The sequence below is a fragment of the Psammomys obesus genome, unplaced genomic scaffold (genome assembly GCF_907164565.1).
Source record: "Psammomys obesus unplaced genomic scaffold, mPsaObe1.curated_primary_1811, whole genome shotgun sequence".
Classification (NCBI taxonomy): Eukaryota; Metazoa; Chordata; class Mammalia; order Rodentia; family Muridae; genus Psammomys; species Psammomys obesus.
The window spans coordinates 12,107,631-12,131,349 of NW_026596162.1; the positions used below are offsets into that span (position 1 = coordinate 12,107,631).

Below are 23,719 nucleotides of genomic sequence, written 5' to 3' on the forward strand. Positions count from 1 at the left end.
TGAGGCCAGCTCTGGTGATGCAAACCTTTAATCCCAGCACTCAGGAGGTAGAGGCAGGAGGATCTCTGTGAGTTCGAGTCCATCCTGGTCCACGATATCCAGGACTGTTACACAGAGAAACCCTGTCTTGAAAACAAAACAAAACAAAACAAAACAAAACAAAAGTTGAGGGCTGGGCCTCAGTTATGCCATAAATAAGTAGAGTGTGGTAGGAGTCTTTGAGCACCTCTTGGACAGTGCCCACGGATGCTGGCAAAGAACAGTATTAGTGGCACAGGAGAGAGAAGAACAGTGGCACAAGAGAGAAGACAGAGCCTCAGCCCCAGGAGGTGGAAGGCGGGGTGTCAGATAGAAGACAGGGCAGGCAGAGCTCCCAGACAGATTTTCCTGGTGACGCTCGGCAGACAGCTTATTAAGGTGCTTCTGGCAAGTGCTTTACTTCAGAACATTTGGGAAGATTCGATAGGCAGGTTGACATAGGCAAAATGGGTGATAGTTATCGAGAGCAGAGTTCTAGAAGGTGTAAGAACTTGTTTTCATATAAGGAAAAATGACTGTTGCCATTCTGAGTGATACCTCACTCCTGAGTGCTGGGGTTACAAGTGTGAGCCCCCATGCCTGACTTCAGAAAGCAACTTCAAACCAATTTAAAAAATTGTACATGTGGTATTTGTGCCATAAAAAAAATCATATGGAACAGTGAGATAGATGGTAGATGGCTCGGTGGGTAAATGTCCTTCCCACCGTGTCCAAAGACCTGCACTCCATTCCTGGGTCTCACGTGGTGAAAGGAGAGGGCCCGAGTCTTCCTGTTGTCCTCTGAACATGCACTCTGTGGCATGCACACAATCACAACACACAGTGACTAAGTGTAACTTTAAATCCATATTAACACTAAAGAAAACCTGTGCCTTTTCACCCAACCTTTGACCTCCATTCCAGGACAAGCTGTTACCTTCCATAGTCTTCTGCAAGCAGTCAAAATGTGTCTCTATACACATAGTTTTCCAAACATAGCTCATTTATACTATTTTGTGACCTTGTCTTTTCATTGAGTACATCTATTATTATTTTATAAATTTACCCTATATTTTAAAAAATATGAACAGTGCACAACTATATGAATATATTGTCTGTCTGCTCAACTACAAAAAAATCCTGTATGTCCGACATAGTGTATTAATTTTTTTTTAAAAGCATAAGAATTTTTGTTGTGGTGTACAAGGTTTCTACAGAATAGTATATATATATATATATGTTTTTATTTACTTGTAAATTTTCATGTGCTGTTCATCTAGATAAAAGTATTGGTCTAGGAAAAACTTCAAAGGTCATATCAGACATGGCCCTTTAGTCATCTCAGTAAAGTCTGCCCTGTGGGAGAAACAGTCCTGTAGTATGGTCATGAACTCTCTGTTGCTGGAAGTAGCCTTATCAGTTAATCAGTTAATCAGTAGCTTTCAGCTACAAGGAATGGAAGGTCTGAAAACAGCCTGAACAGCAAGGACATCTTCCCACCGCCTAAGCAGGAAGTCCTTGGGTAGGCTGTGATGGCTTTGTCTGATTTAGCCTCTAAACTTCTTAAACCACCTAGCTTTTCCTGAGTCTCCAGATCCTCAACGCTTGTGCCATAACTTCACACACCTGTGGGCAGGCGTGAAGGGGGCAGGGGCAGGCAGATGATGGGATTGGGGATCAGGTCTTGTCCTAGAAGCTCTGTGGTAGGTCTCTGCTTGCCTTCTCATTGGTTGGAATCATGTCCCATGACAAGCCTTCACTGTGAGAAGTTTGGGAAAGAACAGCTCTAGAGTATTCAGACTGCCACGGCAGACAGGTGTTTTGATACGATTCAAGGGAATTGAGAGAGTTAACTGGGAGAATTGGCTCGAGTGGCCAGTTTTGGTTTTAGGTAGAGCTAAAAGTCTGTCTCCTGATATCTCTACTTCTGGTCATCTTTAAGCTCTGGAAGCCCCCCCCCCGAAAGAATAAGACGATATAGTTCGGTATAGGTCTACTACCCGGGATATGTCTCATCCCCATACTAGCCCAAACAGGTCAGCAATCAAACCAAGAAAAGCCCCACACATGCCTTCTAATGAAGGAACTGCAAACATGAACCATAGGATAACATCTCAATCACTAACGGGACCCGTCTAGGAAAGTGGTCCATTAAGACTGTACTACGTAGTGGCTTCATGTCATAACGTTTGTCTGAATCCACCGTGGTGTTAGCACGACCACAGGCTCAACCAACCTCATCTCAGACACATCCCTCCACAGAGAGCTGTAATGCCTCCCTCCTTGCCCCGTTTCCATGCTTGTCTGCCTGGCCCTTCATGTCTTATCTCGATGGGGGAAAGTTCACACCCCTGTTTCCTGTAGCTGAGATTCTTTACTGGTGTCCGTGTTGGGCTGTGGGCTGCACTGCTCTGGATTCTGATTTACCAGGATCTGTGTTTCCTTACTTGCCATTTCTACCACTATTGTACGGCTTTGGATGCGTAAAACAACAAATTGATAGAAACGTCATAACTTCCCCTGTTATTACAGCTGATTAGAGTGATTATGACAGATTGGAGTTAACTAACTCAGAGGTTTAAGAGAGGAATATCATGATTAAAAAATTTGTAAAATACATCTGTTCCGAGAAAGAAAGGCCACTTACTGCTCGCCTTTAGTGGCCTCGTATGTCCCCTCATGAGGTGTGTTACATGGAGGGAAATTGAATCTTATATTGAACAAGAAGTAGGAAAACTAAGAGAGACTTAGAAATACTTAAACAGATGGCTGGATGTCTAGCTGCCAATCTTTTTTTCCTGTGTGCCGCATGAATCTATCCACTGTCATATGAATGGCTATCGTTTTATAGTTTGAGAAAGCCTCTGTTTTAAGAGCTTGTGAGCCCTTCATAAATTGTCCCTAATTCATTCACTGGTAAGACAGCAAACTACTTAAATCTGACTTTCTAGCTAAGTCACACTGGATGCTATTTAATCTTAAAGTGTTTGAAGTCTTGTTTTAAAATTCCCTGCTGTATGAATTATACTTCAGAGCCCAAAGCATATCTTCTTTTGGGGAGACTATCTTTGTTCTCTTGATTTGACACTCTTCATGTCAGCCTTTCTTCCAGGATGGTACCTAATTCATCATAGAAGATGCTTGAGATCTTTGTTCGTTTTGAGTGCTCAGGGCAAGTTGTAGTTTTGGGTTAAAGGCTACAACTTACCTATTAATAGATGCAGCAGTGACCTCTGCTCTGTTGGTTCCTACCTTGAGACTTAGGCTCTGGATGGTGGATAGCGGGCTTGGATCCATTGTGAAGATTGTCAGTCATGGAGATGGCCATTCTCTTGCTGATATTGTTATACCTGTTGGTCTGTAAAATGATAAACGAAGGGGAGAAAGCTTTATGCAAGGACCAGAGGAAGCTCATCACAATTTTCTCTTTCTATGTTCCAGAGGTTCACATGGACCCCTTCCGAACATGGTGTCCTGTCCCAGACTGCCAGACAGTGTGCCATATTGCAACAGGAGACCCAGGACGGCCTGTGTTGGTGGAATGCCCTTCTTGCCACCTGAAATTCTGCTCATGCTGCAAGGATGCTTGGCACGAGGACTCTTCCTGTAAAGACAGTCAGTCTGCTATGCCAGAGCATGGGTAAGGGGTGGAGTGTCTTTGGGATTATTCCTAGAGTTCTTTTCAAACTCCACGTAAGCTGCTTTGAGAAGGAGTTACATCTTGATGGCTTTTAGACATTCACTGTAAGAAGGAGTAAGGTGGGAACAGACACTAATCAGAGCAGTGTGTCTAAGGGGGATCTCAGCTCGTGTTCCTAGGGGGACCTCTCAGGTCATGCTGAGTTAGTGTGAGCTCACTCGCTTTGGGTAGAGCGCACCATGCTCTGTAGTGCTCAGCACTAAGTCGCAGCTTTCTCGTGGCTGTTTGCTAAGAATCCATGTTGATCCATCTCTGGTGTGGCCCATTCTTCCTATTTTCAAAGTAAGAGAGATGTGATCTTACCTGATTAAATGGCCAGTTCCTAGAGTATGCTGATCCCACAGAGCCACACAGACATATAAATTGTCTTCCTAATGCTTAGAAAATATGGAAAGAGAGATTCTTTCCTAATGCTTTCCTAATGAAAAAAAAAAAAAAAGTTGGTGACAGCCCTGAGATTTTGTTCTGCTGAGAAGCAATTCAATCTGTGGGTGCCGTTTTGTATAGAAGGTTTTTATGGCAGCAGCCGGGAGCAGAGCGGGAGACCTTTGTGTTGGATCCCATGCTTTGCTTGAGGCTATGGCTGTTCTGCACGGGCAAGAACAAAACACCAGTGTTCCCGGCCGGCTGGCTTACTCACCCAGTGCCCCGAAAGCATGCAGAACTGGTCTTCAGGAGCGATCATGCTGCCTGACTGTTGCTGTGCTTGGATATCAGACCAAGCACAAAAGAAAGAGAACTTTGACATGCACGCTGTCATGTGCCATCCCCATCGTATTTAGAGCAGGGCCTTCCACAGCAGTTAGTGCCCTGGGGAAGTGTAAAGGGCTCAGAGGAGCAGAGGAGCGGGGTGGCTTGAGTTCCAACACTGTTCTTGGCATCCAGGTGGCCTCATCTAAGACACTCAGTCTCTTCCAAGTCTATATCACATTGGGTTTTAAAAGGGGACATTATGTTTTTTAATACATTTCTCTCTCTCTCTTTCTCTCTCTCATTCTCTCTCTCTCTTTCTCTGTATGCATACCTGTCTGTGGCTCGTGTGGAAATCAGAGAAAAACCTGTGAGAGAATTTTTTGTGTTGTTATTTTTTCTTCCTCTCACAGTGTGAGTCTCAGGGATTGAACTTTGGTCATCGGGCAAAGTCCATTTACCTGCTGAGCCATCTCGCCAGCCCAAAGGAGAACATTAAGACAGAAATACTCAGGCAAATAAAATTATTGGGACAATTATCCTCATCCATTCTTCCCTCTCAAATGTTTGTGTGTGTGAGTGGTCTATTTTGCGTCTCTCTCTTTTTTCTTCTTTCCCCGTAGATTCACAAATAAGAAAAAAAAAAAAAAAAAAAAAAGACAGAAATACTGCCTGTACTATCAGGGTCTCTCCAGCACCGAATCTGACATGGATTTGTCAACAGTGTATGAAGTGTGGTGTCTCTGTGTGCTGGGTAGTGGTTTTGATTCATGATCACCGGAGTCTAGGAGGTTCTGAGCCCCTCCTACCCCAACCTGAACCACTTAATTCTGTCTCCCTCTCTGCTGTGGTCACACGCTGGCCTCTTCGCCAACCTGGAGGAGATCTTTTCAATAATTATTGGCATCTCTTCGAGTTCCTCTAAATGAATTTGACTGCTTCCCCTTGTTTCATGAGCAGGTCCTGAGGTAGACCGTGTCCCGGCTGGATCCTGAGTTAGATTCTCACAGCCCAGCTCCCTCCACGTACTTATCCAGAAAACGTGTGATCTGGGAATGAAGTATTAATTTGGCAAAGCAGTAAAATCAGCTAGCTGTAGAAAGTGTAATCCTATAATTGATTAGGGTCCAAAATAAATAAATCCCTTCTTATTGGGCTTTCTGAACAACTAATAATCCACCCCCCCCCCTTATTTTTTTTTTACTCCTATCCCTCTCTTTGGAAGTGAGTTAAACACAGCAAGCTGAGAAATTGATTCGGCAGCCGCTTAACAGCCCTGGCAATCGGGTGGGAGACCCTGACCGAGCGCGCTCGTGTGTTTTGCTTTAGGGCCCTGGCTGGGACGGACGCAGAAGCCCCCATCAAGCAGTGCCCAGTCTGCCGCATCTACATCGAGCGCAACGAAGGCTGCGCGCAGATGATGTGCAAGAGCTGCAAGCACACGTTTTGCTGGTACTGTCTGCAGAACCTGGACGTGAGTTCTCCCGGGCGCAGGCTGACCCTCCCCTGCTGTGCGCCCCCCCCCCGTCGGAGCCCCCCCCCGCAGGCCTCCCCTTCAACAGCCGCGCCTCTTCTCATCCTGCAAAAGGGAGCTTGCTTTTCTTGGCGTGATTGCCTAAGCCCGCTCTGCCCTTCCTTCCTTTCCTGTCTTTCTTCTTCCCTCCTCCTTTCTTTTTTCCTCCTCGCTCCCTTTCCTTTGTTTGCATTTGTTTCCTGGTCCTAGGCATTGGGCCCAGTCATTGCGCATGCACCGTGCCGAGTGGCACCCGCCCCGTTGCTCCGGCAGACACTATGAACCTCTTTGTGTTACCTTAGATGTGCCACTTAAGCTTTTGGACGTCTTTTTGTTTTACGGACACTTCATGCTTTGGAGGAAATTGTCTGTAATGCAAATAGCTGTTTGTGCATTTAATATTGTTGTAACAAATGGTCACAAGCTTTCTGGCTTAAAACAGCATGGAATTATTTTCTATGTCTGAACATTAGAACCAGATCTCACTGGATCCTGATACTGACAAGGGCTGCAGTGCCACCTGGAGACTCTAGATGAGAGGCCGCTTCTGCACTTTCTGTCTTCCAGCCATGGGGCTGTTTGACTTGTGATCTCCTTTCCCCCTCTCCTGAGGCAACAGCATCATGTCTCTCTGACTCCCCTTGTGGCTCTTATCTCCATTGACCACAGCTGGGAAGCATGTCCTCTCTAAAACGACGCATGAAATGAGAGCAGACCCATTTGGGTCACGTCCCTCATGTAAGGTCCCTGACATGATTATACATGCAGGCACAGTCGCTGGAGACTCGGCCATCAGCATCGAGGGGCATCTGCCCATTGCAGTCGGAAAAGCTGTTCAGATGGCTGGTGTCTCCGGCCCCCTGGGCCTAGTGTATTGGCGTGACAGGGAGGGAGTGCTGCCTTGCCACTTCCTAGACCCTGGGACTTGCCCGATAATTGGTCTCCCTCCCAGCCAACAGTGTGACTTCTTGAGTTCAGCTGCATTTCCATGCAGCCCTGTGCCAGCGTGAAGGGCGGCCTCACTGTGGGAAGGATGCGTGAGAAGGGTCTACTTCATTCCCAACCTTTTAAAGTTCAAGGTGGCACAAACGGTTCCTGGCTACTCCCGTCTGGGCAGTAGTGAAGCTATAGTGTGTCCATATGAGTGTAATGCCTCAGTCACGCTTGTCTTAGTCAGGCTTACTGTTACTGTGATGAAACACCACGACCAAAGAAATCTGAGGAGGAAAGGGTTTATTCAGCTTTCTCTTCCACGTCACGATTCATCATCAGACGAAGTCAGGACAGGAACTCAAGCGGGACAGAGGCAGGAGGCAGGAGCCGATGCGGAAGCCATGGAGGGGTGCTGCTTACTGGCTTGTTCCTCACAGCTTTCTCAGCCTGCTTTCTTATAGAACCCAGGACTGCCAGCCCAGGATGGCATCATAATGGGCTGGGCCCTCCCATGCCCCACAGGCTTAACTTCCAGCCAGATACTATGGACGCTTTTTCTAATGGAGGCTCCCTCTTCTGATGATGCTAGCTTCTACCAAGTGACATAAAATCAATGCACACTCGTGTCTTTTCATCAGCTCTTGGTTTTGCTGTATGGTTGGGTTTCATTCAACTAGAATCTGTTCAGTGCTGTAGTATCTTAAGCAGCACCAGGAATGAAGGTGTCATTAATGGAATGCCTCCTGGCACTTCAGCTGAAAATTAGATAAGTTGCAGAGGACATTCTGAGGATATCTGTTAGCTTGGTCTTTTTTAAGGAAGTGCATTCGATTGAAGAGTTGAAGGCAGATGTTGTAGATGAAAGAATTTAAACAGCTCACAAATGGTTTCCACATTGACTATCTTTGCTTCAGTGTCATCCTTTAGATGACAAGTGTGGAGGCAGTATTTAACATGATTTAAACGTTAAAAAGAGATCCTCAGGTTTTCTCCTGGGTATCGCCAGACCATAAATTGGGGTTCTATCCACAAGGCAGCTGAGTCTGTGCAGCTCTCTTTGGGAGGAAAGAACATAAGAGACTAAATGTGTGCGCCAGATCTCCATCCTTTGGCTGGAGTGTGCCTGGGGGACGGTGTGGCCTAGAACACTCTGTTCAGACCCTTGTGTTGTGTGAGCCCTCAAGATGAAGTGGGACAGATGTTAAATGCCTGAACACACAGACTTCAGATGTTGAAGCATGTTCTCCATCACTGTGTGTTGGGATCTCGCTTTCTCTGTTTTAGACGACCACACTGGCACATGGAAAAGATGTGTCGTGGGCCACACAGCATTGATGTGTCTGTAGGCAAGAACCGTTTTGTTCTGTCTGTTGTGTGCCACTGGAGGTGGGCCAGGCTTTTCTCAAGCTGACCTTTCTATTCTCTCTTCTTTGGAAGACACACTTCCGTTGCACCCCCTCACCTCTTGCTGTTGACACCCGCCTCCCTGGAATCCTCACAGGGCATGCAAGTGGCCATGTGGCTGTATTCTGGCTGTATTCTTTCCAGGTTTTTGCATGATTTCTTACCGGCTTCTCTGCTACGTTTGGCACCTCACCTTTCTGGCTGTACATTATTTTTCTTTCCAGACTCCTCACCTAGTTGTGTTTTCTCTGAACAAATTTGCTCCTCAGTCCACTTCTCTTCTAGACAGTCTCATTCAGGCGTGTGATTTTTGTTTTCAATTTTATTTTTACTGATGTCCAAATCTCTCCTTCAAAGACCAGGTATAAGTAATGAGCTGCCCCTGGGTTTATTGCTTGGATATCAAGTTCAGCATATCCAGACTGTAGCTCATCTTTACCCCCAAAGTCCATGTCTTGAATTATTTCTCTTGGCAAAACCATGGTCTTCTTCCTCCTCAGTAGCTTTCCCCTCATTCATGATCCGGTTTCTCAGCTTCCTCATTTAGTTTCTTACTTTCTTACTATCTCAGGACAGGCTTCCTCTTCACCATCATCTGTCAGTTGCTGGCATTTCTCACACCAGGTTTGCTCCTGGCTTGCAGTTCTCACATTCCATCATGTGCCTCTGCCAGAGCTCGCTATCAGTTGCCTGTCTGAGATGGTTGGTCAGGTCATTCCTTTTTATGTTGCCTCAGCCAGGAATTCATTATGATTTGTCTCCTTGGTAATTTACAAAACAAAAGGACATGCTGAAGATGGGCTCCCTAGAGAAAGTCATTGATAGTGTCAGGTGACCCGTGCACTTTGTAGCCACTTCTCAACCCCACACTGTGTGATTACTGAAACTCTTTGTTTTTCAGAATGACATATTCCTCAGGCATTATGACAAAGGGCCGTGCAGAAATAAGCTCGGCCACTCGAGAGCATCGGTGATGTGGAACCGAACACAGGTACCCTCCAACTTTAAGGAAGCATGAGGTGCACTGGACTCAGAATGGCTTTCTTGCTTTCCCACGTCCTCCTGGAAGGTTCTGGTACAAGGAGGGGAGGGGACAGAACAATGGAGCAGCTGCCCGAAGTTAACGCAAGAGCAATTATTGAGGGACAGAGGCACCAGAGAGCTGAGCGTTAGAGTGACCAGCCAAGTGGATACCCATGTTCTCTCCTCTTGCAAAACATGGGAGGGGTTTCCTACAAGAGCACATTAACTATCAAAGGAGACATCTCCAATTCTGTGGGTTCCTGCTGGGCTCAGATCCCTCTGTACATGCCACTGTGTGTTTATATGGCAGGTTCAAAGGGAATTGTGGTTTGTCTTTTAATAGTGTTTTGTATTTATCAAAGGCCATTTTCCCTTTGAAGAAACCAATGTTCATATCGAAATGATCATTATTAATGTCCCTGTGAGGCTGTTGAGGAAGCCCCCATAGAGAACAGGTCAACACCCACAGTTCAGGGTTTAGCCCTGGTTACTTTTGGTTAGCATTTGGTTTGTTCTCACCCTCGATTTAGCCCTTTGTAATTTTGTAGTTTGTGTCCCGTTTCGAGCATTGCTAAATGTGCTGAGACAATACGAGAACAGTCATTCTTGTAACAGATTGCTGTAGCCGGGGTGCCTGAAACAGCCAAGAGGCTTCTTCCTGCTTCTAGCTGCTGGAAGTCTGAGGTCTAGACATCAACACGGGGTCCACTGAGGGTCTGCATATTGGTCACTTGCCTCAGGATTTAAAGGAGCAAGTGTTTGGTTTGGCTCACGGTCTGAGAGAATACAGTCCATCGTGGGAGGGCATATAGAGCTCATGGCAGTAGGAGCTTGAGGCTGGGACTCCTCAGCTCTCAGCAGGACAGGAAGCAGGGCGAGGGGAGTGCCAGCATTCACCTGACGGTCTTCTTTTTTACTTTTGTTGTTCAGTCCAATGTCCAGCCTATGGGACCCAGTTAATCCTGTCTGGAAACACCCCCAGCCACTCCCCCCTGCCCCACTCCCCCCCCATAGCCAGAGATGTGTCGGTTAGGTGATTCTGAATCCAGACACCTTGGCTGTGTGGAGTTCATAGATGATCGTTTTCTTCTGTGTTCTCCTGTGGTAGAAAGCTGAGGATGGAGGCAAGCTCTTAGGCTCTCTAGTGTCACCAAGGTCTCACAGTATCACCTAGGGCTCCCCTCTCCAAAGCCATCACACTGAGTATGATGGTTTCAGCACAGGGATCCGGGAGGGGACACAAGCATTCAGACGATAGAGGCTGTTACACTTGGGGGCATGTGCACACCTAAGATGACAAGCCTGCTGAAACAGCGTTTTCTCCCCAACTCCCAGGTGGTGGGGATCCTTGTGGGATTGGGCGTCATCGCCTTGGTGACCTCGCCCCTGCTGCTGCTGGCCTCTCCATGTCTAATCTGCTGCGTCTGCAAGTCCTGTCGGGGCAAGAAGAAAAAGCACGACCCAGCTACAACCTAAAGGTGCCTGCGCACACATCTGGGCCATGTGAGACAGCACAGCCATAAAGCCCCTCTTAGCGACCTGACCTTGCCTCCTCCTTCTCCTTTGCCAAACTTTGGAAGTGCCTCTGTGTCCAGACTTTGAACCTGCCCGAAAGCATTCAGCGTTGGAAAAGGCCAAGTCCCGGGTGCGAGTGTTCCTGTGAAGGGAGAAGCAGTCCCGAAATGCAGACTGTGTCTGTGGAGCAGGTCGGCAGCTTTGCCTTGCCTGGGAGACTCGAACACATCACATCTCACCATCCAAAGGCCCCCACCGGGTCACTCACCTTCCGCCTAAACCAAGGAGCTGGCACGAATATTCAGTGTAGCGATAGTGTTATCACACGTGGTGGCATTGCAAACTGAGCAAACGTCTGTGTTGATTCCACTGCCACGAGACACATGCAGAAACCCAGAGTCGGAGGGGAAGGATAAGACTGCCTGACAAGAAGTTCTGTGAGCAGTGGAGCCGGCCGCTTACCTCACGCGCTGGCTGGCGAGCCTGTGCCAGCTGCTGCATGCACCTCTTCAGTGTCCCCACAGTGACTTGGCAGAAACATAATAGCCCTCTCCCTGTGTGATCTCATCTTCAGGCAGGAGAAACTGCTGTTCAGAGGGAGCTGTCCCTTCCCAGGAAACGGCTGTAACTTGTAAGACGACATGGCCTCATCTAGTGTCTGTTGTTTGGCAGATGTTATTTTTCTAAGGTAACTGGCTCACCGCTCACAGTCAGCCCGCAGCTGTGGTCTATAAAAGTGCTTTATATGGGAGGGGAGTGGAAAAGCTTCAAAGCCTTCGTCGGAGACAGCAGGGTCCTTTCTTGGGCTCTGAGGTCGTATTCCCAACAGATTAGGATGTGGACGGAGAGGGTACATCGGCAGTACACAGTGTGGGTCGCCCACCCACATAGGGTCCAGGGGACTCCCACTGGGCATGCCTGGAGTCATCCAACAGAGCACACAAAATGACACCATGCAGAAGACCTTGTCCCTTTCTGTGACTAAGATAAATAAAAGGGTCTTTGTTTTGTTTGCTGTACATTCTTAACTCACCCAGGGGGATAGACTCAAAAACAAAGCTTTTAAAACAACCCTTGGTGCAGTTTTATGCCTCTGTGAAGTGATAATCGGGTTATTTGCATACTTTCAGACACAATTTAGAGCAGCTCTTTGCTCAGCCCAATTTAGTGTCTTCTCCCAGGAGCTCCCAGGCAATCTGAGTACTTCCTTTGCCCCCAAGAAACTTATAAGACAACAACAGGAAATCAAACGGAAATAGTTTATGTGTCTTCAGTAGTTTGGATCTGTATCACCTCAGAGTGACTCCTCCTGCCCATTACACGTTAATCAGCAAGTAGGCGACAGGATTCTACAGTTGCCATTAGCAAACCAGCCCGGTGCTTCATAAAACCCGAGTGTGTTCTGTGTTAACTGAGACCTCTCCTGGAAGCCAGGGAGACTGTTCAGGGCCTATTCTGTTTTCTGCGGTAACTAGTTGACTAGATTGTTAAACTGCTGCTATCCCGGATCTGTTATCAAAGACTGATGCCTTGCCCCTGCCGTGGAATGTATCTTAAGTGGGGATGTATATCTTCAAGGATCTTGATCCACATGTGTGTATTAGCATCTGATGTATGAACAATACATTCATTAGCTGTGTATTTTTTTTTTTTTTAATTCACAGTTTGTGTAAAACATAGAACTCTGGGAAACTTCTGAATGGCAACCAGCCCAAATCATTGTAATCATTTATTAGAAATTTCTCCATACAAAGTGACTTTGTTTTCCATTGAATGTCTAAGTACTTGAGAAAAACCACAAACAAACAAACAAACAAACCACTCCACCTCTCTCCTGAAAAGGTTATTCCACATTTGTCTGAATTTAAATGCACATCTATCTGAGCAGTTAGACGTAGTCAACTGTCCCCCTTGAGGTGAGGACATTTGTCACAGCTCAGGGGTTTACAGGAACTCAGTTGAAATGGAATTTCTTAGCAAGAACATCAGCAGCGCCACGCGCCACCATTAGTGAATTCTGTGAGCTTGCTTGGTTCTAACGGGGGCAAATTTCAAGTAACCTGAAATGCTGTTATCTCTGGAATAAGAGCTGGTGGGTTTGAAGTGAAGGTGGAAGTGAATGCCTGTGCTATTTCCCTGGAAAAATGGAGGGAAATTGCCTTCTTAGAGATTTTTATAAAAGCGTTACTTTTGATTTTTATTTTTTGTCTGTGAGGCGGGGGGTGGGGTTGTTTGTCAAACTGGTTTTATATAACTGGGCCTTTTTTTTTTTTTTAATGTTGCAAAGTGCCTAAATAATGGTATTTTCTTCCTTATATGGCAAAATGAGTGTGAGAGAGTGTGTCTGAATGTACTGAAGAATTTGAGAGGTGGAACCCAAGTTTGCGTATCTGGCATACCCCAGGGCACAATGCCAGCCCAGCTGACTCTGTTTACAAAGAACCAAGGAGGCACTGTGCCAGGGGAGGCTGGTGTTTTTACTTTGGGTGATTGGCCTCTGAAGGCTTTACTTCCTCTACCCTGAGCTTCACCTTCGTGATGCAGGAAGATTCCTATAACAAGTGTTTGGCAGTGAAAAAAAAAAATTCTAGTCCATTTGATTGACTAGATTTAGAAGCCCAGCAGGTTCCCATCTGGGTGTGATGACCCATCTTCCAGAAAGCTCACTGGATACAATGGTACATCAACCGGCCTGCCAGCTCTGGGGTTTCTCCTCTGAGAGAAGACAGGGGGAGAGCCATGTGGAAGCAAGTGTTAAGTCCTAGCCATCCTGGTTGTTCAGGCCGTGGCTATTGACTCTGGACCTGAAATCTGTACTTTGAAAGCGGCCTTTGGAAAGCAAATAATCCAGTGTGAATTCTGTTATAGTCTGTATCACAAAATAATCTTCTCCATTCAAGTGGAAAATCCTCATTGATTTTTGGATGTACGAAACTGTTTCTTGGAACGCCAAATTTCCTCTTTAAAATTACCCAATAACTGTGTGCTGCTCTAGCCTTCTGTGTCCAGGACTTCTGAAGAATGTATCTCTCTGTCCATGAATAGATGATGCCTTTTATGTATGTGAAACCGTGCGCACAAGCGTGGCTGTGACACCTTGTTCAGAAATGCCTTAGGTGAATGACATTTTCTTATGCTGCCTGAACTGGTATCTGCATCTCATGCGGGTTCATGATCCAGGGAGTTTTGTTGTGTGCTTACTTAAATTGCTTGTTGTATTGTATTTTTTTTCTCAATTCTTTGGGAAGAAAATTGTTTCAGTCTCTTCAGCCCCAATAAATGTGAGCAGTAAGCCAAACGTGTTAACCTGTCTCCTGTACAATGTTCAGTTTTCGCCTCTAAGAACCAATAAGTCACTCTGAAATCCCAGGCTCAGAATTTACAAAAGCGACCAAAATTTCCACCTGGGTAGTGACTCTCGGTGCGAAGAGCCGTCGCTCGTCGCTCGGTGCAGTAGGGTAGCCCACTTCAGCAGCCCTCGGGGGTTGGTCAGCTCCCAGAGAGGAAATCAGCCATTCTAAACCACCACACCACAAAACGCCGCTCTGTGTCTAAGCAGGCTTCGGTAAAAACGAGGATTAGACTGAATGCTAAGATCAGTTCTACCCCTCATAAAATCTCTCAGAAGGGTGTGTCTCCTCGGTATGAATTTTTAAGAAAGGGATCATAAGAGAGCATTTGCTTATGGTTATTTCCGTTTGATTAGTATTCAAGGCAGGGCTCCCCTAACGCTGAGTGCCACAAGCTGGGTGACAGCTAGGCCTGGTGTCTCTGCAGGGCTGACGACTCACTTTCTTGTACCGATACTGCCTGCTTGCTAAATGTTGTATTCCCCTTACATTAACACCCTAACATTTGCAATCAACTGGCTTTTAAAAACTCACCTTGTATTGATTAAGTTTGTGGGGTGGCGGGGTTGGGGAGCAGTGCAGCCATGGCAAATATTTGGGGCTATGGATTAATTTTCTTAATCATCTCCTAGAGCCAACGTTATTGAATTTCCAAAGTATGCTTGCTTCCATTTGCATTCCCAAAGAGACACCGAATGAGCCATTTCACACAGCATGGAGTTTCGGCAGTGTCCCAACCAGCAAACTTGTTGCAATGTAAATTATGCATCTAGTGTATCTAGAGAATTACAATTAGGTTTTTCTGCAATTCAATTATTTTTACTTGTTTGGTAATAAATCTATTTTATCTTTACACCTTAAAGATCACATCCAATTCTAGATTCTGAGAAGGAAATGGTGTTTCTTGCAATTATTACAACTCTAAGGAATTATAATTCTTTATATTTTTACACAAACTATTTAAAGAACTTTGGAAACCTTCCTGTGAGATGATCCATATCCATTTCTTAGAGAAAGCAATGGGCCAGAGACCTTGTCAACCGAAAGGTCAGATACTGAATGGTAACCAGAGAAAGAACACAAGCCTTCCTGAAAGGACTCCGGTGCCTGCTCCACACCTGACTGCCAAATCTGTGAGTTCAAGAGGGGACACACAGTCTTCTTAATTCTCTGACCACTGGAGGTATAGGTTTTATGTATGTATTCAGATATATGCATATATATTTGAAGTTATCATAGCCAAAGACTCTCCATGTGTGTGACAACATTCCCAGAGTAGACGGTGCCCATGAGATCAAGCCCACTCCTTGTCCATCATCCCTGAGGCTCATCTGGAGAAGGACAGGAGATTCATTAGATTCATTAGAGCAGTCACATCATGAGCATCTGAATTGCTAACATCACAGCACGCTCACTGAGGCCACATACTTCAAATCCTTTCTCTCCTTCAAGTTTGTTTTCATAGTTCCCTTTCCGTGTTTACACTCTAGACAAGGAGGCAGTTAACTCAGATCCAGATCCTCTCCCGGTAGCACCGTCAACTTGTGCTTCAGTGGATGTGTGGCTGATTATTAAATGAACCAACCAACAGTTCCAGATACTATCAACGAGGTTCTAAGGAGCCTGCAGAATGATTTTCTGACGTGTATGAAAATGTGCTTTGTATCCAGTTTTCTGCCTTGGTGGTTTTCGATTTTAACAGCCCTATATCGATCCTCGTTTTCGCTTTTCTTCCCCAGGCTGTAACCAGCGTGACTGCCATAGAATCCTGCACTGTTTATCAGTTCTAGTGCCGTAATAGCTATCCAGCAAGACACTAGCATGCACAGTCGTGAGGCTGGAGAATCGAGCACGATCCGTTGTCCCTTCTGCGTATAGCAGTTTGTCTCTCCTCAGCCAGATAAGCTGGCTCACTAAGGTCTGTGAGCAGTCGCTGTCTGCATGCTTCCTCAGTGGAAGTAGGCCTGACTTAAATTCAAACCCACCATATTGTAAAGAAATATCTTGTCCCCAAAGTCACAAATGAAAACAGCATTTTAGCTGGGCATAATGGCGCACACTTTTAATGCCAGCGCCAGGGAGGCGGAGACAGGTGGATATCTGAGTTTGAGGGCAGCCTGGTCTATAGAGTGAGTTCCAGGACAGCCAGGGCTACACAGAGAAACCCTGTCTCAAAACAAAACAATCGCCCCCACCCACCCCCGCAAATAAAACCCACATAGCATTTTACAGAATTCACTACCAAATGTCATGAAAACTGCTTTCCCTCAAGCGCTCTGTCTTCGTACCTGGTGAACCAGCTGAGGGCTTTGGTCATGGTGGCGGCTCTCGGTGTGGATGGCACAGAAAGCATCATCAAACAAACCCGGTAGATACTCTTCTCTAGCCTCTGAGTGCGCACCAGCACCTGCACTCTGGTCACCTGGGCAACCTCTCTCTCTCTCTCTCTCTCTCTCTCTCTCTGTGTGTGTGTGTGTCTCTTTCTCCCTGTCTCTCTCTGTCTCTGTCTGTCTTTCTGTCTCTCTCTGGAAAGGCAGCTTTGGGATGAGTCCTCGTATTTCTGATTAGTCTCTCAATGGTCATGGCTCAGGACCTGTCATGGTGAAATCCTTTTCTTCCTTCAGCGTCTCCTGTCCAGCTTTCTTTCCCACCATTGATCTTAGGAGCAGTCTGATTGGTTCTAGCTATTTCCTTTCACCCAAAGAAACAAGGACAATACTTTCCCAAGAACTACAAAACTGCTGTGTGATGCCCCCCCCCAACATTTTGTATGCTAATTAAAGTCAGACCAGGCACTTGATGAAGAAGCTAAGTCCATCTTCCAGCTCCGTGCTGGCTGGCTTGGCTCAAGGGTATGAATATGAAGCTCCTTTTAATGACTGGAGGACCTGGGTGGCTGACATCAACACTGCTGCACACATTCAAATAAATATTGGGTTTCCTAGGGGTGAGTTATAAAACTGCTTATTGATTAGCTCGGATTTACCTTCTGAACCCAAGCCAATTTGCTTAAGAGCAAACAATTTTTTTTTAAAGTCCACCCAGGGCCCTAGCCAGCATCTGAGTGGCTTGTTTTGAGTTCCAGCTTGGAGCTGGGACTTTGACACACCAGGGGCACGTGAATGGGGACTGGGATAGGACTGGACAGTAAGCTGTCACCAGGTAATTTGTCTTATGACAGCCCTCTGCCTATCCAAGAGGTGCAGGATCAGGACAGATAGCCCTACTTGCCATCAGAAGGCCTCAGGTCCAGCCTGGCTCTGCTCCCGCCTGCTGCCGTGGGCTGGGGACAAGTGTGCACGCACAGTGTCATTTGGTCAGGTCAGGTCATGAGGACCAGGTGAAGTTCTCAACATCAGTGGTTCTCAACCTGTGGGTTGTGACATCTTTGGAGGGCCTAAGATCATCTGCATATCACATCTTAACATTTTTAATTTATAACAATAGAAAAATCACAGTTATGAAGTAGCAACAAAAATGCTTTCATGGTTGGGAGTCACAACATGAGGAACTGATGGGTAGCAGTGCTAGGAAGGTTGAGAAAGAAGTGCTGCTCTAAGTGGTCTTTGTTAGAGAAGTAAGAAAGGTGAGAGCCACAATGGCACACGCACACGCCACGCACACGCCACGCACACGCCACGCACACGCCACGCACACGTCACGGTATGGTGGCGGATGTTGAGCCAGTGCTGTGTAACAGTTTTCTCTGAGAGTGAAACTTTCCGTGCTGGAGGGAAGCTCCTTCAGCAGGAAGTCATACGTGCCAGTGCCATAACTTCACATGCCCGTGGACAAGGGCAGGCAGATGATGGTACTGGGGATCAGGTCTTGTCCTAGAAGCCCTGTGGTGGGTCTCTGCTTGACCTCTCATTGGTTAGAATCATGTCCCATGACAAACCCTTGGTGCAAGAAGTCCGGGAAAATACAGCTCTAGAATATTCAGACTGCCATAGCAGACAGGTGTTTTGATAAGATGCAAGGGGATTGAGCGAGTTAACTGGGAGAATTGGAGAGCGGCCAGTTTTGGTTTTAGGTAGAGCAAAAAATCTGTCTCCTGGTATCTCTACTTTTGGTCATCTTTAAGCTCTGGAAGCCACCCTTGAAGAAGGCTGGGTATAGCTCAGACTAGGGCTACTGCCCAGGATATGCCTCTTTCAACTGAGCTGTGACACCGAGAAAAGGCCCAAATAAGACTTCTGATGAAGCCCAAACATAATAACATCCCAGACACTAATGGGACCCATGTATGTTGGCAGGGCCAGAAGGGACCATGTGGGCTGCTGGTGGGGCATTATCACCAATGTTCCTGCTTGTCTATGAATCCTACGTGCTGAGGTACCAACGTGGTAGACATGTTTGTGCAATGGTCGGCTCGGCTATCATGGACAGGACCAGCAGCCTTCCAGTTAGGTTTAAGGCTTGCCTCAAAAGAGGAAATTCGTGGCTGGTACTGTAAGCCATGCCAAAACCTGTGGCTAGCAAGGTCATCGGTCCTGGGGGTGTGTGTGGGGGGACAACTTCTGTCATTTTACAGTGCGGGTGTGATGTGCCTGTCAAACTGCCCTCTCAGCATTTGTCTTTGGGCTGCAGAGGTAGCTCAATGGTTAAGAGCACTGGCTGCTCCTCCAGAGGACCCAGCACTATCATGGCAGCTCAGATCTGTCTTTAAGTCCAGTTCCAGTGGATCTGACACCCTCACATAGACATCCATGTGGGAAAAACACAAATGCATGTTTAAAAAAGTTGTGTTTATACTCATAGACCAGAGATTACTGTTACCAGCCTCAACTCAACCACTGGTGAAGCTCCTTGACAAGTGACTGCTTCTTAGCCATACTTGGACATCTTTGTCCCCCTTCCAAGAAGTTCAAGGATCATTGTGGAAGACGGGACAGAAAGAACGTAAGAGAGGAGGAAGGGGTGGGGTGTTCCATGGATTAGTCTGCAGAGAGCTCTGTAAGCAGGAAGGTAAACAACTCAAAGGAACTTCAGGAAGTCCCTGAAACTGATCAGACTCACTAGGCCCCTCCCTGCTAGAAGTAAGCAAACAGAACTGAGAGTGCCTCTGAGACCCACAGAACAGAGCTACAAAGGAGGCTGAGGCTAGAAAGCTTTCTGGAAGAAGTAGAAACTAGCTGAGCTGCCTGGAAGAGGTTTAGACCAGCTGACGCGCCTGGAAAGGACACTGTCCAACCTGTTGAGCCATCAGCAGGTGTGCAGTGTGCTCCAGGTTCCCAGTTTTATGAGCTGTCACCCCTGCTGGGGTGGGCTTTGATGATACTGCTGTCTTTGAGTCGTTTCTGTACCGGTAACTTCTTACCCATACTCCTGTAAGAAACTCCAATAAAACTCAGGGTTTACCAAGTTAGATTTTGGTGTTATCTGTACTCTGTTCTACTGGGGGTTCCCTAACTGGGGTGAGTAGATGTGAATCTCCCCAGGAAACGTTTTTATCACACAACAGCCAGACATAGTCCTAACAGGAGTCAAGTTGGCAGTTAGTCCTGAAACACATCTGATGTTTCATTTGTGAGCAGATAGAACTGGTTCTTCTGTACATGCCTTGTCTTTATGGCTTAAAAAGAAATGTTCCCATATGTCACTTTTCATAAATATTTACCAAAAATAATGTTCTGTTCAGTTACAATGTGACAGATAGGTGAAGAGAAAAATACATGATTTAAATCATCCTAACGATTTTAATTTATTGTTCATTTTAGATACAGGGCCTCTCTCATTGTAGCCTGAGCTACCATCAGATTTTTCTCATTGGCCGAAGATGACCTTCAACTTCTGATCCTCTCGCTTCCATCTCCCAAGTGCTAGAAGGTGTCATGAGGTGTTCACCACCATGCTTGGCTTATGCACTGCTGATGATTGAGCCCAGGGCTTCATGCATGCTAGGCAAGCAACTAAGCTACATTTCCAGCTCTCTCATGTCAATGACTTTTGCTGGGGAAAAAATTTTTTTTTTATAAGCAAGCGACAACAGCAGGAAAAAAAAAAAGAAGAAGAAACACTTATATTTGCATGGTGACTTTCATAATGTTTGGTTTTGCTTGGAATTGCTGTGCCCCCCCCATCAGCCTTTTACTGTCCTTTGTTTGAATACAGGCTTTCATGTAGCCCAGGTTGACCCTTGAACTCACAATAATCTTCCTGCCTTAGCTTCTGGGGAGCTGGGATTACAGGCACCCAGTGCTTTGCTGAGTTTAAACAATGCTAGAGCCTGAACTGGCCCTCTACATGCCAGACAAATACTTCGTGAGCAAAGACACATCCCCAGCCCTGCTGGTGCCTTGAAAATATTTTCTTTAAGTCTTCTTGGTAGTTCAGAAAGTAGTTGTAGCCACGTGCCCAACTTTACAGGCCGAAGATGAGGCTGTGGGGGTCAGTGGCACAGGGGCCAGCCCCCAGCAGGTCAGCGCAAAGCTAAAACTTAAGTTCGCATCCCACAGGGAGCAGCCTGGGCCCGCTCAGCGTTATTCAAAGGTTTTGGAGATTCATTTTAGCTTCGTGTGTATGAGTGTTGGCCTCCTGTACATTATGCTCCCGTTGCCCATAGAGGCCAAAGGAGGGCTCCGGAGCCCCATGAAGCTAGGGTAGAGGACAGGGAGAGAGAATGCTGGGGAGACAGGTCTACTCAGAGACAAAAACATTTGTGTTCAGGCTCAACTGATAAACTTAACCTTTGAAAGTAGAACACGAAATTATTCTGGCTTTCAAAACCAGCAAATTAAGGTAAAAAAAAAAGTCAATTAAGCCCTGAAAATGCTTTCAGAAACGTTTTCAGTCTTGAACTAAAATGTGCTTTTTGTTCCTTACATTGTTTGAAAGCCTAATAAGCTGTTCTTGCTGCTGGTGGCTCCTGCTTGTGGGAAAACGTCTCCATTTAGGCTTCTAAACATCAGAGCAATTTTGAGAGTACTCATACTAAACTCCATTCCTCGCATTTCCCCCGATGCCACAAAGATCTAACAGCCAAGGGTGCCTGAGGCTTGCAGCTTCAGAGCTAGTTTCTGTCACCCAGGTTGATGAAATCAGAAATAAATACCAGTTGGCATCAATCGAGACAAAAGAAGACGTGGCCGCTTGCCCTTTTCGGCCACTCCTCACTCAGCAGCCAGGGGGTGACGGCTGGACACTGCCACACAAATGTTCACCCCGCTGTAAGACTTCAGACTCGCGGCTGGCAGAAACAGATGGCCTGGCGGTATTGTTCAGAATAACTTTTGAGGGCTAGACAACAGGGGCGGCAGCTCCAGTTCCGTGCTAAAACGTTAATCTTATCGTTATTTTGCGTATGCTCTTGTGATGTATTCGTGTGGCCACCTGCAACGGAGCGTGCTCGTGGCAGTGAGAGGACCACTTTGTGCGGTCTGTTCCCTTTTGTGGGCTTTGGGAATCGAACTCAGGTCATCGCACTTACGCGGCAAGCACCCTTGTACCCTCCGAGCAAAGCGGTTCTCAACCTGTGGGTCACGACTCCTGTGTGGGTGGAGCAAGCCTTTCACAGGGGTCACATATCAGACACGATTTGCATATCAGATAATGTAAGCGTCTGCATGACATACATTTTTACATGACAATCTGTAACAGGAGCAAAATCACGGTTACGAAGGAGCAATTAAATAACTTTATGGTTAGGGCTCAGCACAGGAGGAGCTGTTTTAGAGGGTCGCAGCCATTAGGGAGGCTGAGAACCACTTCGTCTGAGCCATCGCACTGGCCTCTGCTGCTTGTTGCTTTGAGGTCATGGAAAGTATGTAGTCCCACCTGGCTGAAGACTCACTCTGGAAACCAGGTTATCCTTGAACTCAGGTAAGCCTCCTGCCTCTGCCTCTCAGGTGATGGGATTATAAGCATGTTATTTTAGAAATTCACTCGCAAATGCAAATCTGCTCCACATTATTTTGGTTTCATCTTTGAAGATAATGTCCTGAGTTCCTGAAGTAGAAGTAACACCCCAAAGATGTGTTGTGGCCTTTGCCTGTTGTTCCCAGTGTTCCTGGGGTAGCCCTGGTGAGCACAGACGCCTGAGCTAGGCTCACCGAAGGCCAGTCTATTGGGGCACGTCGCTACTCGGGTTACTCAGCAGGAGTTGAGTGCGTTCTCTGTAGTAACAAATGAAGTACTGGCTTACGGGAGGAATAACGCATTGACCTGAAGAAGGCCGGAATAACCACACCAGCTCATGTCCCTGTAGGTGCCACGGTGCTGAAGAGAGTGGACGGCAAAGGTACTGCAAAGAGCGGCTTGGGAAGCCGTGTCTTCCGTTAAGACACTGAAACAAAGCAGTTATAGGGTGTGTGTGTGTGTGTGTGTGTGTGTGAGAGAGAGAGAGAGAGAGAGAGAGAGAGAGAGAGAGATGCACAGGAGCGTGCTGTGTGGGCATGCACTTGTCTGTGTTCCTCCCCCTCCCCCCAGCAGCGGCCACGGGTTTATTTTGCCTTTTCCCCCTCGCTTCCCACCTTCTACTTGCCATCTTGGCTTGTCTTGCTGTGCAGTGAGTCCCAAGGACCTGCCTGTCCTGCGCCCCTCCCCTGGTCAGCACTGGGGTGCCGGGTGTGTCCTAACAGCCCGGCTTTTATGTGATGCTGGCGCCTAACTGTGTCCTCACTGCTTCGGCAGCAGCCTCTCCCGGAGCTGTGTCCTCAGCCCCGGTAAGACAGCCTCTGCCTTGAGCACCTCACGGCATCCCTCTTAAAGCTTCCACGCGATGGCTCTCGGTCCTCTCCAGGGCCAGTTTAGAGGGGGTTTTGCAGTCGAGGCTTCTAGGACTCATGCTGGAACCATCTGCGGAACAAAGCCGGGGAATAAATACAACCACCCACCGCTCGGGACAAAGAAACTGCCAGGCTCCACGCATGCAAGCGGAGCGCGAGCAGGATTCCTGCTTGGTTTCACATTTTTAGTTCATTCTTAGGAAAGTTGAGGCAAGACTCTCCTAATTTATGAATTCGTTTGTTTTCAGAAATGGTTTCCACCCAACCACCTTCTCTTGGGGGCAGGAGGGGGAGAAAGCCCTGGGCGCCGAGATAGGGCACCAGCTTAACAAACACGGGAAACGGAGCTGCGCTCTGGAGACACTTTGAGGAAGTTAATCGGCTCTGTTGTTTTCGTTGCCTTGGAAAGGAATTTCTTTTGAAAATGACTTTCCACATGGCTGCCTGTCTGTCTGCCCCTGGGACAGATGGTTTCTGCGTCCTTCCATCTTCCCAGAGAACTGAAGCAGTGCTGCTATACCGCCTACCAACCCAGTTGCCATGGATTAGCCAGTGAGAACCTTCTTCAGCTCTCTGCCCGTGGTACCCATTAGCGCGTGTGGCAGCTGTTGACACTGCTTAACAAGACCAGGAAGGAGAGAACGGATGCTGCTGTACTGTGGACACATTGGCTGTGCTCATCAGTAGTCACTTTTCGAGGTGGGGGAAAGAAAGGAAAAGCGGCTGGCTAGGACCAGGAATTTGCATGGCTCTCTGTGTGTCGCTGCGGGAAAGCTGCATGGCTGGCCTAGGGGTAGAGGGTGTGTGTGTGTGTGTGTGTGTGTGTGTGTGTGTGTGTGTGTGTGTG

The 23,719-nt window shown here is 47.0% G+C and overlaps 1 protein-coding gene across 6 annotated transcripts in view; it reads left to right on the forward strand.

The window, feature by feature from the left end:
• Positions 1-14,102, forward strand: part of Rnf144b (ring finger protein 144B) — a 64,314-nt gene extending 50,212 nt beyond the window's left edge. For all 6 annotated transcript variants that reach the window (XM_055595193.1, XM_055595195.1, XM_055595194.1 and 3 more), the window contains 4 exons: positions 3,460-3,658; positions 5,738-5,882; positions 9,160-9,249; positions 10,617-14,102. In XM_055595193.1, the coding sequence (XP_055451168.1) occupies positions 3,460-3,658; positions 5,738-5,882; positions 9,160-9,249; positions 10,617-10,757 (575 nt within the window). In that variant the 3' untranslated portion in view covers positions 10,758-14,102. The remainder of the gene's footprint in view (positions 1-3,459; positions 3,659-5,737; positions 5,883-9,159; positions 9,250-10,616) is intronic.
• Positions 14,103-23,719: the final 9,617 nt, after the last annotated feature.